This window comes from Enhydra lutris, unplaced genomic scaffold, assembly GCF_002288905.1.
Source record: "Enhydra lutris kenyoni isolate GAN:26980312 unplaced genomic scaffold, ASM228890v2 scaffoldscaffold111, whole genome shotgun sequence".
Classification (NCBI taxonomy): Eukaryota; Metazoa; Chordata; class Mammalia; order Carnivora; family Mustelidae; genus Enhydra; species Enhydra lutris.
In genome coordinates, this window is record NW_019154195.1 from 825268 (window position 1) to 843513 (window position 18246).

At 59.8% G+C, this 18246-nt stretch overlaps 3 protein-coding genes across 3 annotated transcripts; 2 read left to right on the forward strand and 1 right to left on the reverse strand.

Moving 5' to 3' along the window:
- Window positions 1-999: 999 nt before the first annotated feature.
- On the forward strand, window positions 1000-2269 carry LOC111139588 (transmembrane protein 190). Its single transcript, XM_022491916.1, has 5 exons — window positions 1000-1054; window positions 1147-1182; window positions 1627-1752; window positions 1824-1908; window positions 1992-2269. The coding sequence occupies exons 1-5, from the start codon at window positions 1000-1002 to the stop codon at window positions 2230-2232; spliced, it is 543 nt and encodes a 180-aa protein (XP_022347624.1). The 3' UTR covers window positions 2233-2269.
- An 898-nt stretch (window positions 2270-3167) lies between these two features.
- LOC111139585 (transmembrane protein 238) lies at window positions 3168-8410 on the reverse strand. Its single transcript, XM_022491914.1, has 2 exons — window positions 6190-8410; window positions 3168-3292 (listed from the first exon to the last, which is right to left on the reverse strand). Exon 1 carries the CDS (start codon window positions 6728-6730, stop codon window positions 6197-6199), a length of 534 nt encoding a protein of 177 aa, XP_022347622.1. The 5' UTR covers window positions 6731-8410; the 3' UTR covers window positions 3168-3292; window positions 6190-6196.
- Window positions 8411-8416: 6 nt separating this feature from the next.
- On the forward strand, window positions 8417-10684 carry LOC111139587 (ribosomal protein L28). The gene is made up of 5 exons (XM_022491915.1): window positions 8417-8489; window positions 8734-8825; window positions 8933-9056; window positions 10307-10425; window positions 10530-10684. Exons 2-5 carry the CDS (start codon window positions 8745-8747, stop codon window positions 10617-10619), a joined length of 414 nt encoding a protein of 137 aa, XP_022347623.1. The 5' UTR covers window positions 8417-8489; window positions 8734-8744; the 3' UTR covers window positions 10620-10684.
- Window positions 10685-18246: the final 7562 nt, after the last annotated feature.

Here is an 18246-nt window from a genome sequence, read left to right on the forward strand (position 1 = left end):
TGGAGTCCAGACCTCCAGCCTCTCTTTCCTCAGCCCCAGGAATCTGGGCCCTCAGCCACCTCCTCCCTCGGACTTGGGTCCAGACCCCCAGCCCCTCCTCCCTCAGACCCCGGAGTCCAGGCCCCAAAGCCACACTGCCCCAGGAGGCTCCCTCCTCACTGTATTGCAAAGCTGAGTGGAGGGTCACCTGAGAGAACTAGGGATCATGGTCCCAGCCCAGCCCTCCACTGGGCTCCTCCACCACTGAGGGGAGCCAAATGGGAAACTTGAGGACCTCCACATGGACCCCTTTCCCCATTTGTGGGTGGAGAGACCGAGGCCTGAGGAGAAGGGTCTTCCTCCCCACGAGCCACACTCAGGGCCCGCACATCCTCATGGCCCTTACACGTTCCCCATCCGTTCTCCACTGGGAGGCCTGGAGAGCCCTGGGAACAAGAGGACTCCCGAGCAAGTGCTCTGGCCTCTGGCCCAACCCCCATTTTCCCCTTGTCCTCCTGGGCCACCTGGTTGTTGGGGGGGCCCTCCCTAACAATGGGGCTCAGTGAGCCTCAGGGCTCCTGCCCCTGGTTGCTAGGGGGAAGACCCCTGGCAACGACATCTCTGGAGACTTTGGGCCACCTGGGGCTGCCCTGCAGGCATCAGGTTACCAAGCAGAGGGATTCCCTGGCAGGAAGGTCTCCCAGGCCCCGTGGCTTGGGGTCCCCTGGTTGGCAGGCAGGAGGTGCCTTAGACCCCCACCTACTTTCTGCCCAGGTTGGCTGGCCCCCACCCCTGTGGGCCCTTCAACCTGGTTGCTAAGGAAGCCACTTCCTACCAACCAGGCATGACCAGGCCAGTGTGACCCCCCTTCCTCCTTCCTCACGGCTAAGGGGGCTCCCTAGCAACAGAACTTGGAACCTGGAAAGCGGGGTGGGCAGGTGGGCGGGGCCCCACTGGTTGCTGGGGTGCTGGCCTTCAAGGTCTGTCCCCACAGAGGCCCCAAGGGTCTGGGGAGGCAACATGGTGGGCTCTGGGATCCCCGCTTTGAGCCTCTTCCTGCTGATGCAGGGCTCAGGTGAGGGGGCTGAAGGGAGGGTCAGAGAGCTGAGCACGGAGCCTCTTCAGCCTCCTTATAGCCCCTCTAACACCGACTCTTTTTCTCCGCAGACGGGAATGGGATCCAGGGATTCTTCTATCCATGGAGTGAGCAGTGGCTGAAACCTGGTCCCCCAAGGACAGGGAGCCCAGACTCCTGGGAGACTAGACTCCATGGGTCTAAAGGGAGAATGGGCTGGGGGCCTGATCCTGGGTCTGAGCCAAGAGGGCTGGGGACCCAGACTCCTGGGTCTGAGGGAGGAGGGGGCTGGGGGTCTGGGCTCCTGGGTCTGAGGGAGGAGGGGGCTAGGGGTCTGGACTCCTGGTATTGAGGGAGGAGGGGCTGGGGGTCTGGACTCCTGGGGTTGGGGGAGGGGGGGCTGGGGGTCTGGACTCCTGGGTCTGAGGGAGGAGGGGGCTGCCAGCCTGGACTCCTGGGTTCTCCACAGAGTAAGCCCTCGGCAGGAGGCCAGGAGCTTGACTTTGAGGTCCTAGGGTTCGGGGCTTTGGGTCAGAATCTGTGACGTAGGTGCCCTTGTGGTTGGCCCCAAGGCTGTGAGGGAGATGTATGGGACCGGGAGAGCTGTGGGGGCCAGGCGGCAATTGAGAACCCCAATCTGTGTCTGCGTCTCCGGTGCTGCTATCGTGATGGGGTCTGCTACCACCAGCGGCCAGATGGTGAGTGCCAGGAAGCTGGGTCCCCAGGGCCGCTGAGACTCCTGGGTCTCAAACCTGCCTCCTTTGTGCAGAAACCATGCGGAGAAAGCACATGTGGGCGCTGGGCTGGACATGTGGAGGCCTCCTCTTCCTGGTCTCCAGCATCTGCTTGCTCTGGCAAGTGGGGCGGGGCTGAGGGTGGGCCCCAAACCCGGAGGAGCGGCGGATGGTCAAGTCTGAGTGTGACCCCTCTCCGTCAGGTGGGCCAAACGTCGAGATATGCTGCACCTTCCAGGGTTCTTAAAGGGCAAATGTGACCTGTCGAGGACCGTGTCTCTGTTATCCAAGGACAGGGGGCCTTTGAGTGAAAAGAAGACGTCCGCAGGCAGCATGCCAACCTCTGTTACTCCGGAGGGGAACATGGAAGCGTCAGGGGCCACCGAAGGGGAAGGAACGACAGAAGGGGGTGAAGAAACAGAAGGGGCGGAGGACGAAGATTAGGGGCTCCCCTGGGGGGCCCCTCAATACAGATATAGCATATAGACACGTGGTCTCTTTTCTAAGATCCATGGGAGCAGGAGGCACAGGAGCTCCGGGGCAGGGAGCGTGCATGCGTGTGTGTGTGTGCACGAGGGGGCTGGGCTGTGATCATGGGGTTTCCGGGCTGAGTGGAGTCTGGAACCAGGGAACGGTGGGTCGGTGGGGGGTGGCCCGCCGTTCTCCTGCAGGAGCACCATTGACAGATAGCCTTGGCTGCTGACCCTTGGGATCCTGCCTTGTCTGCCAGCACACCTCCCACCGATGCCCAAGCGTGGCAGGGCTCCCTGCAGGACACAGGCCACCCCCGGTGGACAACGTTACTCTCAGATTCTCCAGTGGCCGGGTGAAAATTCTCCAGAAAGCGCCTACGGTACAAGACTTGTCCTGCCCAGCCCTCGGGCCTTCCTCAGGCATACTCCGTACCAGGTCCCCTCTACAAGTACTTCCTTCCCGGGCACCTGGGTGGCTCAGCAGGTGCGGACTCTTGATTTCGGGTCTGGCCACGATCTCAGGGTCGTGGGCTCGAGCCCCCTGCCGGGCTCCTTGCTTGGCCGGGGTCTGCTGGAGATTCTTTCTCTCCCTCTCCCACAGCCCCTCCCCCTCTAAAATAAATAAATCTCTCTCTCTCTTTTTTTTTTTAAGGTACTTCCTCCCAATAAATACCTGGCGAGTCTCATTTGTCCCTCTGTCTGCTTCTCAGAGGACCCCCATACCAACAGAGGGGTGTGGGCCGGCGGGGAGAGGTCTGGGTTCAAGGTCCTGGTGCCACTCTCCCACCCCCCTCCATGAGAGGCTTGTGTGCAGCTGGGCTCCAAGGTCCCTAAGGGCGTGGATAGCCCCTCTGTGGGTGTGGCCAGGCCCCAGTACTGTCCCTCTCCCAGACAGACACACGGCGCTAGGAGGCAGAGCCATTTATCCGAGAGAGGACAGGGGCAGACAAGCAGGCATCCTGGTGGCCCAGATGGTGGTGGGTGCAGCTGCACACGCAGTCCCGTCCTCACAGGTGGGGCCGTGGGGCTGTCTGCAGGAGGAAGAACAGGGTTAGTGGCTGTGCGGGACCTCTCCCAGGGACCACGTGTTCCCGGGGCTCACCACCAGCGGCCTGAGGGGCAAGGGAAGGGAGCCCTTTCTTGCCGCTCTGGCCCCTGGTACACTGACTCACACTCCTGCTTGGTCGCTCCTTCATCTCTCTACCGCCAACCTGGGCCGGCGTACTTGCCTCCCTGGGGGCCAGCGGCACAAGCTGGAGAATGAGAGGAAAGTCGGCGAGGACAGACGAAGACATGTAGAGGGGTTGAGAGACAGAGAGACAGAGAGACACAGGAGACCCAGACAGACAGACACAGAGAAAGAAAACACAACCTGGCAGTGGCTGCTGCTGGTGGCTCTGTCGACTCCATTCATTTTGGTCTCAGAGGGAGGAGGGAGGGACCCGGGCCAAAATCTCCAGGTCCCTGTGTTAAAATTCAAGTTTTCCGGGGTGCCTGGGTGGCTCAGTTGGCTAAGCAACTGCCCTGGGCTCAGGTCCTGATCCTGGAGTCCCGCATTGGGCTCCCCGGTCAGCGGGGAGCCTGCTTCTCCCGCTGACCCTCCCCCACCTCAGGCTCTCTATTTTCTTTCAAATAAATAAATTCTTTAAAAAAAAAATTCAAGGGGCGCCTGGGTGGCTCAGTGGGTTAAAGCCGCTGCCTTTGGCTCAGGTCATGATCCCAGGGACCTGGGATCGAGCCCCGCATCAGGCTCTCTGCTCAGCAGGGAGCCTGCTTCCCTTCCTCTCTCTCTCCGCCTGCCTCTCTGCCTACTTGTGATCTCTGTCTGTCAAATAAATAAATAAAATCTTAAAAAAAAAATTCAAGTTCTCTGGCCCTCGAGTGCTGGAAGCCCTTGACTCCGCCCACTGAGGAGTCCCCTGTTCGAACGAACAGGCCCGTCTTCCTTCGAAGAGGGGCCCACACACCAGTTGGCTTGGCCCAAGTTTCTGGCAGGTAGTTCCAGCAGATCTGCCCAGCTGTGTTAGACTTCTGGGCAAGGTAAAGGACTCTCACTGCTGGCAGGTGGTTCTACAACTCTCGGCCTGATTTTTGTGGGAGAATGCATCTCGTCTTAAACCCATCTCCTCCTCTGAGCTGCAGAGCACGGCAGAGGATGGGAGGGACTATTCTCTGTTTTCACAAAGAAGCACATTCAGGATCCATAGGAGAACAGCTCAATTCTTCACATACAGAGGTCTTAGCACATCAGGATTTAAGTTTTTTAGGGAACTCCCATTTGAGAAACTGGGTCAGTCACTCATCCGTTGTTGACGCTGTTCCTCCTCTCGGTTCATCCATGGGTCAACCCAACCATTCTTTCATCTACCGTCCCATCTACGTGCCCGAACCACCCACTCACCGGTTCTGATGAATTGTACCCATTCCTCAATCTAACCATATCCATCCACCCACCCACTGAACATCCATCCCTCTATCCTCCCATCCATTCACCAGTCCGTCCAGCCATCCGACAGCCAATCCATCCACTAGTCAAACAACCCATCCGTCCGTCCACGCATCCACCCACCAACCCAATCACCCTTCTCTGAGTTCCTGAGCTTACTGCTTGCGGGGCGATGCTAAGAATGAAGGCACCGGAGACCCAGGCCTTACCAGCGGGATGCTCCCTGTCCGGCGGGAGAGAGAAAACCAGCACACAGACCCCACAAGACACATAACAAGCAATAACAGGGTAACTCAGACACTGTGAAGACCCAGAGAAAGGCAGAGAGTTGAGTTGGAGCTAATGGCACATGGGACGTTTTCCATGTAGAGCACAGCTGGCAAGGGCACTCCTGCTGTAGGGGAGGTGACAAACAGAGGCCAGCTGACTTCAGACAGCCTGGCTGTCCGTGCACTGAGGGATGGCACCATAACCCAAAGAAGGAAGGAGATGTGGGGCTGAAACCTGTGGGGCCCAGGGAGTGGCAGGGGTTTTAATCAGAGGGCAACAGGGAGCCACAGCAGAAATTTGAGCAAAGGAGTACAAGCCGGAGAGTGTGTGTTTAGGAAAGAGGAGAGAAAACAGAGGAGAGAGAAAAGGAAAGGGATGCGCAGTAGCTCCTTTCCGGGGTCTCACACTCCTGGTGTTCTGCTCTTTCCCTCACTCTTAGAAGAATCCTAGCTGTGTGCCCTCGGACAAGAGATGGTACCTTTCTGGGCCTCGGTGTCCTCCCCCCGGAATGGGGACGGTACTGGCGGTGGCCCCTGAAACTCAGTTACAGTGAGAGGATTAAAAGGGACCTGGTGCCCCTGGGGGCTGGAGTGCGGAGCAGGGTCTCTAAGTGGGGGGCGAGCGAGTAGTGACTCTCTAGGCCTCAACTGGGGGGCAAGGTCTCTTTGTCTCTTCCAAATCTGCACTCATGCCTGCGGTCCAAGGCTCCAGCCTCTGGGCCCTGCTACTCTACTCTTGATCTGGTCCTTTGTTTTCCCCTCCCTGTTGTCAGTCTCCCTCCCTATCTCTCCATTTCTCCTCTATCTCCACCCCATCTCCTTCCCCCTCTCCCTCCGTCTCTCCAGCTCTCCCCCTCTCTTGCTGTCTCTCCAGCTCTCTCCCACTCCATCTCTCCCCACTGTCCATCTCCCCCCTCCCCCCGTCTGTCCATCTCTGGCCTGTCTCTCCATCTCTCCCAGCTGTCTGTCCATCTCTCCCTCTGTCTCTCCATCGCTCTCCCTTTCACCAGCTCTTCCCCTATCTCCCCCCCACCCCGTGTCTCCAGCTCTCCCCCTGTCTCTCCAGCTCTCCCCCTTGCCTCTCTCTCCTCCCGTTTCTCCAGCTCCTCTCCTGTCTCTTTATCTCCCCCGAACCCCGAGTCTCCAGCTCTCCCCCCGACCTCTCCAGCTCTCTCCCTCTTCCTGCCGCCCCACTCGCTGCCCCACCCCTCACCTCGGGCTCACTCGGTGCCCGCGCCCGCCGCCCCCGGCCCGGCCTCGAGCGTAGCGAGCTGCAGGCGCACGCGGCGGGAGCCTGCGGTGGTCGGCGGGGGCGCGCGGGCGGCACGGCGCGTTCCCAGAGAGCCGGGCGCGGCGCGCGGGCCGGAGGAGGAGGCCGGCGCAGACCAGCGGCGGGAGAGCTTGCGCGCCAGGCGGGCGAGCGCCGAGGGCCGCAGGCCGTAGTCGCGCTCGAGCTCCTGGCGCGAGATCTCGATGTTGCCGGTGTACCAGAGGATCCAGCCGAGCAGGCTCAGGAAGACGAGCAGCGCGCCCGAGTAGATGAGCAGGTCGCCGAAGTCGCGGCCGCGCACCTGCAGCTGCGCGAACACGCCGGTCAGCAGCGCCGCCATGCCCGCCACGTCCAGCGCCACCGCCAGCAGCAGCGCCATCCGGCAGCGGCCCAGGCCGGACGCAGGCCCCGGCGCGCCGGCCGGCGGGGACGGTGCCCCCGGGGGGGGCCCCTGCGGGACGCCCACCGCTGGCGCCGCTGCCATGGCCCTGCTGCGCCGCGCTGGCTCCCCCAGAGAGCTTTCCGGGGTGCGGCCCGGGGCGGGGTCAGGGGACGGCGCCAGGTGTGCCCGGCGCCCTCCTGGTCACCTGAGCTGGCTGGGGTGCACACGGGCCCGACTCGGGGGATGCCCCGGCCCTGGTTTCTGGGCACGTCCTGGCCCTCAGAGGCCTTGAAGGGGGCAGCCGGGCTCCCGGATAAGGGTGGGAGGGGCCTTACGCACCCCAAGGAGCGCGAAGGAACACATTCAAAATTCAGGGTGCCCTAATGGAGGCAGCGTGGGGTGCTGCGGGAGCCCGGACGTTGCTTCTCTTCAGCGCCTGCCTGCGGGGCCCTCTGCGCCCCAGGCCCCGCGGTGGGGACAGGTGGGGTCAAAAAACAAGGACCAGACAAGACGCCTGGACCCGGAGCCCCGGGACGCCGGAGTTAGCGGGCAGGGCGCCCTAATGGAGGAAACACGGGGCTCTCGGGAGCTGAGATTTCTCTCCCTCATTGCCGGTCCCCTGGGGCGGCCCGTGCGCCCCTGGGAGGTGATGGAACTCCCGGCCCTGAGCGCAACCCCGTCGGGCCTGGGGGCGATGGTGCGGGCAGCGGGGCGGGCCCCCAGGCTTCTCCCAATGCCTCTGGACGGCCGGGATTCCCTAGGGGCGAAGCCCCAGAACACGGAGGGGGACCTCATGGAGTTCCCGGACACAGTCCCAGGTCCAGCTGCACTCGCGGGGGCGACAGAGGCCATGGCCGTTCCGTTTGGTGAGCCGGGGTTTCCGGAGCCCCTACCCCCACCCCCGAGCGCCCAGCCCCTTGCTGTTGAGGCCGAGGACCCGGGGTTCATCAGGCGGGGCTCCTGCCCCTGAAGAGGGCCGTGGCAACAGAAAACAAGAGAGTTTAAGGGGTGCGACTGCGGGCGGACTGGGGGTAGAGGGGACGGGGCAGAGGCCAACAGATGCGGCCCCCTAAGGAACCAAGAGCTTTTAAGGCAAATCCCTCCCCCTCCAAACGATTCGCCCTCGGGGGGAACCGACGCCCTCCTGGGGCGGAGGGGGGGTCAGTCCGCTAGAAGATTACGTCCAGCTTTTCTCCAGACTAAAGCGTTTGAGATCGCCTGCCGAGGGCGACCCCAATCTACCCGCATCAGCCGCAGATTTCCGAACGTGGCCCGAAGGAAAACGAGTGTTTCCGAACAGACCCGGGAGGGCGTCTCCGAAGGGTTGCGAAAATGCCCGAGCGGGCCTCTGTGCATTCGTCGGGAATAGCCGAGAGCTCGCGAAGAAGACCGGAAGCATCCGGAGACCCTGGAGCTGGCCTTAAGTAACTCACGCATCCGCACGTTCAGACGTAAAACAAATACTTATGGAGCACCTATACTGTGCCAAGCGCTGGTGAGCAGCCCTGGAGAGAAACCCCTTCGGAAAGGGACTTAGGGTCTCTCGAACTGGACCTACTCGGAAATCCAGCGCTGCACTTCCGGAAACACACGAAGGGCCCTCGAAAGGGGGTGCTCCGCCTCCGAGGACACGCCCCGGGGTCACTAGCCGAACAGTTCCGAAGGCCTCCGAGCGGTTGGCGACCGGCTGGCGGAAGCAGCCGAACGTTACCGATCCGGCTCGCAGGCGGACGGGAGGAGGCGGGGACAGGCGAGTCCTTGCGCGTGCCCACACAGGAAGCGGAAATGCGTGTGGATATTAAAGTCGTCGTCCCGCCTCCTGCTTGTCTCTTTCCGTCTCCGGCTGCGCTAGCGAGAGGAGGTGAGCGCGCGGCTGTCTGTCGACCGCGTGGTCGTCTCGTTTGCCCGAGGCCCGGGGCCTCTGGCTTTGTCTGGCGTCTGTCGCCGCGCCCCTCGTGTCCCTGGCCGCCCCCCGACCCCGCCGCGCGCTGCGGGGACCCCCGCGGTCACGCCCCTGCCCCTGCCCCTGCCGCGGGGGTGCGGCCGCGAGGCCCGCCCCCGGCCCGCCGCGCGCCCTGACCGCCGCCCCGCCGCTCCTCCCGCAGCCGCCGCCGCCATGTCGGCCCACCTGCAGTGGATGGTCGTGCGGAACTGCTCCAGCTTCCTGATCAAGAGGAACAAGCAGACCTACAGCACTGTGAGTGGGGCCCGCGCGCCGGCCCCGGGGGATGCGCGCCCGCCCCGCCCGCCGCGGTCGCCGGGCCGCGTCCCCGCCTCACGGCCCCGCCGCGCCCTCCTCCGCAGGAGCCCAACAACCTGAAAGCCCGCAACTCGTTCCGCTACAACGGGCTGATTCACCGCAAGACCGTGGGCGTGGAGCCGGCGGCCGACGGCAAGGGCGTGGTGGTGGTCATGAAGCGCAGAGCCGGTGAGCACCCGCGGGCCCCGCTCGGTCCCGCCCGGCCTCGGGCCGCAGGGGGCTGCGGAGGGGCCGGGGTGGAGCATCAGCCCGGGGAGCCCTTGCGCCGGCTCAGGGGCAGGCAGCCGTCCGCGTCCGGCCGTGGGGGTCGCCCCGGCTCCCACTGGTAAGGACGGTCGCGCCGGCCGGGGGCAGGTGGACCCCGGCCCGCTTGTGCGTCCAGGAGCGCCCCGGCCGCCCGGCCCCACTGGACGGGCTCTTGGTGTCTGAGAGGCCGCGCGGCCCCGGGAGCTCCGGAGGCAGCGCCGGCTGAGTGGGCGAGCGCGGCCCCAGGGCCTTTGACTTCCGCTGGGGGTTGTCCTGGTCCCCGTTCGGGTGTGGGGCCCCGCCTCCTGCGCTGCGTGGCGGGAGGGTGACCTGGTGGCTCCGGTGGACTCCTGCGCGCCCGGTGGGGGTTACCTTCCCCGCCGGCTCGCCAGCGAGCTCTCAGGGTTCTGCTGCTCCGGGAGCCCGTTGCGCGGCTCGGGGCCCTGAAAGCTCGTCGCCTCTCGGGTGGGTGCTGCCTCCCCTGGGCTGTTGGGAGCCAGACTGACCGTGCCCTTGGTCTGGGGTCGGCTCAGCGCAGGCCGGGGCTGGAAGTCACGGGTCCGGGGAAGGGCCCTTGCTTTGGGTGCGCTCTTCCTCGTCCGCCGTCCGGGGGTCCAGGACGCGCCAGGACCCCCAGGTGGGGCGCACTTCACATCCTGAGTGAGGCCCGCAGTCTTGCGCACGAGGAGGCGGCTTTCGGCCTCGTGTCCTCGTCCGGGTCCCTCGTCCGGGTCGGCAGGGCCGGGCCCCCGTGTGCACGGCTGGGGACTGCTTGCCGCAGGGCTCTCCCTCTCCCTGGCCTTAGCGCACTCCTCCTGGCTCTCCGGCCCCCGGGCCAGGCCTCCGGCTCCGTCAGGTGCCTGCTCCAGGCGGGCTGGCTTGGGCCCTGGAGGGTGGGCGGGAAGAGGCCAGCGCTGCAGTCCCCGGGCAGCCGGTGGGGCCGGCCGTGCCTCTGACCTTGGCCGAGAGCCCTCCTTCCGTTGCTTCCGCTTTGCTCTCTGAGAAGCGGCGAGAGTCTCCCGGCAGGGACACAGGACAGGACCCACCTCAGGGTGCAGGGCCGGGCGTGGGTGGGGCCGGCTGCGCAGAGGGGCCTGCCCAGGCTCCCCGCGCGGGGGCGAGAACGCACCGTCACACTCAGCCCTGGACCCCTGCCCCCGCCCCCGCCCCAGGCCAGCGGAAACCTGCCACCTCCTACGTGCGGACCACCATCAACAAGAACGCCAGGGCCACCCTCAGCAGTGTCCGGCACATGATCCGCAAGAACAAGTACCGCCCGGATCTGCGCATGGTGAGTGGGGCCGGCTGAGGGTGGCTCGCGAGGAGGGTCTCTGCTGACGGCCGGCCCCACGCTCGGGAACGGGGCGGCGCGCTGAGCCTCCTCCCTGTCCCCAGGCGGCCATTCGCAGAGCCAGTGCCATCCTGCGCAGCCAGAAGCCCGTGATGGTGAAGAGGAAGCGGGCCCGCCCCACCAAGAGCTCCTGAGCCCCTGCCCCACCTCCAGAGCAATAAAGCAGTTGGCCTCCTCACCTGGGCCTCCCTCTGCCGCCCTGGCCTTGCCCCGCGTGTGTGCCTGCGTGTCACCGTGTGCCCCCACGTGCAGCTCCCGGTCAGGGCCGCTCTGTCCCAGCATTCCCGCCCCTGGGGATGGGGCGCGGCCTGGGTCCTTGCATTAGGGGTGACCCGTGCACACGTGTGTGCGTGTCAGCGGCCTCCTCTGTTACGGTCCTCACGATCCCAGGCTCTTGGTGGACACGTGACCACTTCAAGAAAGACCCCTGAGAGCCCATACCTAAGGGCTGGGCATCCTGGCCAGGGTCTGCGCCCCATGCAGCGTGTGCCGTGGGGCCTGTGCATGTGAAAGGATGTGCTGGGGGCGGGGGGCTTCGTGCTCTGGGATTGGGCTGTGGACCTGGCTGGGGGAGGGGCGTGGCCTGGAGACAGACGGAAGCAGGAAGCAGGTTGGGGTTGCCTCCTTCGGGGATTGAGAACCCGGTCCGCAGGAGAGGGGCGGACAGCTGTGGGGCAGGAGGGTACCACGCTCCCAGTGTGAACTGGGAGCCGCTGGTCTTGGGCACAGGCGCAGGTCTAGAGTCCTCACAGGTCCAGGCTGTTAAAATGGCCTGTTCCTGGGTAGGAACCTGGGCGCCACCTGTTTGTGTCCTGCTGGACAGAGTGTGAGTGCCCCGTCCCTCCTGGCTCCGTCTCCTGTGTGCCGTCAGGTCTCAGCCCTCCCCAGTGCCTCCAGGACCCCAGAGCAGTGCTGCTCTGGCCACTCCTCAGTGGTGCCCCCCCACACCCCATCTACCCCAGACGACCCCTGTCTGCCATCCTTGGGGGCTAGAATAGGTTCTCTGGGTTTCCTGCTCACTCACCCCTTACCTGCCTCCCTTCTGGTATTAAAACTGGTAATGGCTCATGGGTCATACCTCTCCACCAAGGACACTACTTGGGTGGCTCTGGGCATGGACCAGGACTTCTCTGTGCTCTTGGCAGAAGTCCGTGGGTTAAAGGAAGCAAAGAGCTGAGCAGGGGCTGCACATGGCAAGTGCCTGGTACACCGAGTGCTGTCTTCTAGAAGGTACTCAGTTGCACGCGGTCGCACGTGCTCATGCACGCCTGTGTACTTGGCCCATCTCATCCCACATGCCCCACATGCCCCACTTGACAGATGAAGTCACGAAGGCTCCTGTGGGCAAAGATTCTCCACTGTCCCTGCTCTGGCCCGTTTTCCTGCATGCCTGCCGCGTGCCAGCCAGCATTCCGCGGGTGACGGATCCCGCTTTGAAAAGACGCCTCCCTGGTCCCTACCGTGCTGGAGACCATGTCCTGAGACTGCGGCCTGCTCTGCGTCCCCACACCAGATTTCTGTGGCCAAGGGCATCTGCCTCCACAGGCCTTGTTTTGGGACAAGACCCCTGCCTCCAGGGGCTGCCCTTGCTTGCCCGGACGCGGAGATGGGGATGGAGGAGGCCCTTCCTCCCAGCTTTCCTCAGTCCTCATGGGAACCTGACCTTTTTCTGAAAGAAACCTGTCTTGCTTGGACTCGGAGTAGCCTCCACTCTTGCCCCACTTGGGTCTGTTCTTGCCCCAGATGGAGAGGCAGCCTTTTGGAACTAAGTCAAGTGGCTCTAAGCCTGCTGAGAACCCTCCCACGGTTCTCTCTGCAAATGAGAAGCGGGCCCTTGGCCACGGCTGCCTGAGCTGACCTCCACCCTACCAGGCGGTGTGCCTCAGAGCATCTGTACTTGCTGTTCCTCCCCCTGGAAGGTGCTTCCCACCTGCTAAATGTCACCTGAACCTGAGTTCTTTCCTGACCTGTCCATTAGAAGTTGTAGCTTTTCCTCCACCTTGGGGTTATTTTTATCCATAGCACTGATGGCCATCTAATGCATGTGCCCCGTGCTGGTGAGCCACAGCGGGGTCCAGGGCCCCAGCCTTTGGACAGTGCTTGGTAGGTACTGGTCATTGAAGTGTGTGAGGCTCGTAGCTGTGAGCCCTCTGCTCATCCCTGTCCTGGTGCTGTCTGTCCGCCCCGGAGTCCTCAGTCCATGTGGAGTCCTGCTAGCTGCTGGCATCTTCGATAGAAGTACTTGACTCCTCCCTCATGTGGCCTCTCCTGACCTCAGTGTCTGCGACATGGGCTTGGGCTGCGGGCGTCATCGAGGGGCCTGGGCTGGGGAGACAACACCAGGCATCTGGATGCCACTGGCCTGCTAGAACCAGGAGAAGGGTGGGTGGAGGGAGCAGTTCTCCACCGAGTCCCCAGTGCTTGTGGACTCAAACGCGTGGTGTCCTCTCCCCAGGCCTCAGCTTCCCATCTCTCCCAAGTTCTCCAAGAGATCATGTTGAGGTGTGACTGGCATGGGGCTATCTATTCAAAGCTTTTTCTCACAAGCGACCGTGTGTTCATGTGGAAATTGGAAAACAGGTAGGGTAAAGGTGAGATAAAAAGTAAACCTCGGAGCATCTGGGTGGCATGAAATAGAGCCCTGTGTGGGGCTCTGCTCTGTACGAAGCCTGCTTCGGATTCTCTCGCCCCCCCCACCCCGGCCCCTCCAGCTGCACACTCAAAAAAAGAAAGAAAACCCTCAACTACCCAGACACATCACAGTAATAATGCTGAAAGACAAGGGGAAAATCTGGAAGCAGCAAGAGAAAGATGACTCACAGCAAGGGAACCCCAAGACCAACACTGACTCCCCAGCTGACACAGAGGAGTCAAGGAGACAATGAGGGGACTGGTACAGAGAGACCACCCCACCCCCTCAGCCTGCCGCCCACCTCCCCCATCGGGGCTAGTGACTCAGAGCGGCCAAGGCAGTGGGGCTGCCTTGTCGGGGCAGCCTTACCAGCCCCCTGCTCTGGGCATTTGGGTGGGTCACCTAGTGCCTTGATGCCTCAGTTTCCACAGGTGTGAGATAGGATCATTTCAAGGGCTCCTTGAAGCAGACACTGGTTTTGTTTGCTGTTTGTCTCCAGAGCTAGCCCTGGGAATATTTGCAGAATTGAGTGTAGGGCACACCCATGGCAGCTCCCACGGCGTCACTCAGAAAGCTGGGGATTGGGGCTGAGACGTGCTGTGTTCACGGCGGGGGCTGGCCTGGATTCTCCTTCCACCTGCTCCAGCTCAGGAGATCCGCTGGGGCTCTCTGCGTGTCGCAGCTGGCTTGCGTTTGCGCTCACGCTGTGCAAGCCAGGGCAAACGGCTCAACTTCTCTGTGCCCTTGTTCCCTCATCGGTGACTGCGCACAGCCACCGCCCCTGCTTCCTGAGCCCTGCAAGATGGCCGTGTGGTGTTCTCATGAATCTTCACAGGAATGTTTACCATTAGAAGTTATTTTGACTGGATGGACTCAAACCACCTGAGACGTCTTTCCGGATCTGTAACTCTTTGTCCGCAAGCAAAATGATGCTCGGGGGTTTTCCAGAGCGCTTTGAACACCTGTGCTAAATCCACACACCCCAACAGCCCAGGGCCCTGAGCTTGCGTGTGCGGGCCCCGGCCCGTGTGTGTGTGTGTAAGTCTTCCGTTTGGAGAATGGCATGCGTATGAGGTTTGAAGATGTGCAAATGGAGAGTATCCAGGAGGAGAAGGGCCTCACGATCCCAGCTCCCAGTTCTGCAACCTGTTTTATCTTTTTTGGAAACTTTTCATAAATACGGGGTTCGAGCAGCCCGCTGAGTCCACCCCTCCTGTGTGTTCATCCCTGGCCCTGGGCTCTCCCCCAGCAGAACCAGCGGGTTTGTTCTGCAGCTGCGTTAGTGCAGTATTTATGGGAGAGAGGCGGCAATGGGGAACATTGTATTGTCTTCATAAGTGTCCCAGAAATCCAGAACTCTTCATAAAAAAAAAAAAAGGCCTATTAAAAAAAATCTAAAATGGGGCACCCGAGTGGCTCAGTGGGTTAAGCGTCACCTTTGGCTCCGGTCATGATCCCAGAGTCCTGGGGTGGAGCCCGCTATGGGCTCCTTGCTCAGCAGAGAGCCTGCTTCTCCCTCCCCCTGCTCTTGCACTCTCACTTGCTCCCTCTCTCTCTCCCTGCCTCTCAAATAAAATTCCGAGACGGTTTATGATTCTCAGAGTAGGAAAATCCCCATGTCAGGTAAAGCTCTGAGTGCTGGTGCGGGCATAGGAGGATAGGAGCATTGCTGACAGCACGGACCGCACAGACCGCACGGGGACCAGTTCGGCAACATCTGTACAAACAACAGACGAATGTACCCTTTGGCACAGTAACGTCACTGCTGAGATTTGCTCTAAAGATCTGTTCCCTTGTAGGCCACATGGCCCGCGTCTAAAGGTTATTCATTGCGGCGTTGTTGGTCAATGCCAACAGGACGTGCCCTAGAAATCGGGGCACGTGTGTATGATGGGGCGCTCGGCGGCGAAGAGCAGGGAGGTGCTGCTGTGCGCAGACTTCCAAGACTTCCAGGGCAGCCGACCAAGCAAGGAGCGCGGGTGCCCGGGGGGCTCCGTTGGTTCGGTCGGTTTAGCGTCTGACGCGATTTCGGCTCAGGTCCTGATCTCAGGGTGGTGAGACTGAGCCCCCCATCCAGATTAGCGCTTGGTGCGGACTTCTGCTTGGGATTCTCTCACCCTCTGCACACCACCCCCACAATAGATAAAATCTTGAAGAAAAAAAGAAAAAGCAAGGAGCAGCAAGCTGCGTACAAGACACTGTGTGCCGTGCGAAAATAAAAGGGAGTGGGCTTAATAGAATACATATTTAAATTTGCTTGCGCTCATGTAGAACTTCTCTGGAAAAATATACAAGGATCTGGTAACAGTGGTTGTCCGTGGTGAAGGGAACCGGGTGTCGGGACATGGGAACGAGAGGGAGCTGTTTCTTTGTAGAAACTTTTTTTTTTTTTAAAGATTTTATTTATTTATTTGACAGAGAGATCCCTGTTGAGCAGAGAGCCTGATGCAGGGCTCGACTCTGAGATCGAGCCTGAGACCCTGAGATCATGACCTGAGCCGAAGGCAGAGGCTTAACCCATTGAGCTACCCGGCACCCCGAAACTTTTTTTTTTTTTAAGATTTTGTTTATTTATTCAATAGACAAAGATCACAAGTAGGCAGAGAGGCAGGCAGAGAGAGAGGGGGAGAAGCAGGCTCCCCGCTGAGCAGAGAGCCCAATGTAGGGCTCCATCCCAGGACCCTGGGATCATGACCTGAGCTGAAAGCAGAGGCTTTAACCCACTGAGCCACCCAGGCGCCCTTTTTTAAAAAGATTTTATTTGTTTGAGATAGAGCAAGAGAGAGCGCAAGCAGGGGGAGGGGCAGAAGGAGAGGGAGAGCAGGCTTCCTGCGTGCAGGGAGCCTAACGCAGGGCTTGATCCCAGGACCCTGAGATTGTGACCTGCGCCAAAGGCAGATGCTTAACAGACTGAGCCACCGAGGTGCCTCCCTTTGTAAAAACTTCTACCTAAAAAAAATATTAAGAATTTACTTTTTGAAAGAGTTACATTCACGAGGTGTCCTAAGCTCTCCTTCCTTGAGGCAATTAGTATTCCTGGTTCCAGTGTGCTCTTCCAGAAGCATTAAATTCACATGCAAGCAAGTAACACATATCCTATTTTATGTTTTATTTATTTGCAGAGAGAGAGAGAGGGAGAGAGAGAGCGCGCACCAGCAGGGGGGCAGGAGAGGGAGAAGCAGGCTCCTCGATGAGCAACGAGCCTGATGTGGGGCTTGATCGCAGGACCCTGGAATCATGACCCGAGCAGAAGGCAGATACTTAACGGACTGAGTCATCCAAGCTTCCCAACGCATATCCTATTTATGTTTTATTTTTTTAAAGACTTATTTATTTATTTGACAGAGAGAGAGCACAAGTAGGCAAAGTGGCAGGCAGAGGGAGAGGGGGAAGCAGGCTCTCTACCTAGCAGGGAGCCCGATGTGGGGCTTGATCCCAGGACCCTGGGATCATGACCTGAGCAGAAGGCAGCCACTTAGTCAACTGAGGCACCCAGGGGCTCAACATATATCCTATTTTATTTTTTAAAAAGATTTTATTTATTTATTTGACAGAAAGAGAGAAATCGCAAGTAGGCAGAGAAGCAGGCAGAGGGGGAGGGAGAAGCGCGAGAGGGGGGAAGCAGGCTCCTAAGCAGAGAGCCTGATTCGGGGCTCGATCCCAGGACTCCGGGATCATGACCTGAGCTGAAGGCAGAGGCTTAACCCACTGAGCCACCCAGGCGCCCTGGTATCCTATTTTAAACAAAAATTTGGGGATGCCTCCCCCAACTTGTGCCATCTCTCTCTCTCTGACAAAATCTTTTTTAAGATTTTGTTTATTATTTATTTGACAGAGAGAGACAGTGAGAGAGGAAACACAAGCAGGAGAGGAGGGAGAGGGAGAAGCAGAAACCCCAACTGAGCAAGGAGCCCGATGTGGAACCCTGAGGCCATGACCTGAGCCCAAGGCTGGCTGGCTTGGTGGAGCATGGTTGAGTTCAAACCTTGTGCTGGGTGTAGAGGTCACTTAAAAATAAAAAACGTTGGGCACCTGGGTGGCTCAGTGGGTTAAGCCGCTGCCTTCGGCTCAGGTCATGATCTCGGGGTCCTGGGATCGAGCCCCGCATCGGGCTCTCTGCTCTCTCGGGGAGCCTGCTTCCTCCTCTCTCTCTCTCTGCCTGCCTCTCTGCCTGCTTGTGATCTGTCAAATAAATAAATAAAATCTTTAAAAAAAATAAAAATAAAAAACATTAAAAAGGGGCGCCTGGGTGACTCAGTTGGTTAAGCATCTGCCTTCGGCTCAGGTCATGATCCTGGAGTCCTGGCTCTGTGCTCAGCAGGAAGTCTGCTTCTCCCCCTCCCTCTGCTCCTTTCCCTTGCCTGTGCTCTCTTGCTCTCTCAAATAAATAAATAATCTTTAAAAAATTAACACATAATGTATTACTTGTTTTGGGGTACAAGTCTATGATTCATCAGTCTTACACAATTCACAGCACTCACCATAGCACATACCCTCCCCAGTGTCCATCACCCGGCCACCCCATCCCTCCTACCCACCTCCGCTCCAGCAACCCTCAGTTTGTTTCCTGAGATTGAGTCTCTTATGGTTTGTCTTCCTCTCTGGTTTCGTCTTGTTTCATTTTTCCCTCCCTTCCCCTATGATCCTGTCTTGTTTCTCAAATTCCTCGTATCAGAGAGATAATATAATTGTCTTTCTCCAATTGACTTATTTCACTTAGCATGTTATCCTCCAGTTCCATCCACATCGTTGCAAATGGCAAGATTTTGGGGGTGGGGGGTTGATGGCTGCATAGTATTCCATTGTATATATATACCACATCTTCTTTATCCAATAAATAAATATACGTATATATATGGAAAAGTACAGTATATATACAGAAAACAATTATATTATTTTATATTACCACCCAAGAGACAGGCCTACCAAGTCCTCAGAGGCCCTCCTGGGTTCCTCATGGGCTTAAGGTCACCAGAATCCCCAGCTTTACGGAAACAATTTTGCTTGTACAGTTCTACCACCTACTTACCTGTTCAGCTGTACGACTTATTTTACTTATTTTTGCCTGCTTTGGAATCATGCTCAAAGGCATCCGAATTGGGGGAATCTTGCGTGACTTGCTGGTTTGA

Bases quoted from the DNA above. Each gene is read 5' to 3' on its own strand.
- LOC111139588 (XM_022491916.1), top strand. From the start codon at position 1,000: ATGGTGGGCTCTGGGATCCCCGCTTTGAGCCTCTTCCTGCTGATGCAG. The intron at 1,055-1,146 runs GTGAGGGGGCTG...TTTTCTCCGCAG, and splicing joins CCTGCTGATGCAGGGCTCAG to ACGGGAATGGGATCCAGGGA. The intron at 1,183-1,626 runs GTGAGCAGTGGC...GTTGGCCCCAAG, and splicing joins GGGATTCTTCTATCCATGGA to GCTGTGAGGGAGATGTATGG.
- LOC111139587 (XM_022491915.1), top strand. From the start codon at position 8,745: ATGTCGGCCCACCTGCAGTGGATGGTCGTGCGGAACTGCTCCAGCTTC. The intron at 8,826-8,932 runs GTGAGTGGGGCC...CCTCCTCCGCAG, and splicing joins ACAAGCAGACCTACAGCACT to GAGCCCAACAACCTGAAAGC. The intron at 9,057-10,306 runs GTGAGCACCCGC...CCCCCGCCCCAG, and splicing joins GGTCATGAAGCGCAGAGCCG to GCCAGCGGAAACCTGCCACC.
- LOC111139585 (XM_022491914.1), bottom strand. From the start codon at position 6,730: ATGGCAGCGGCGCCAGCGGTGGGCGTCCCGCAGGGGCCCCCCCCGGGG.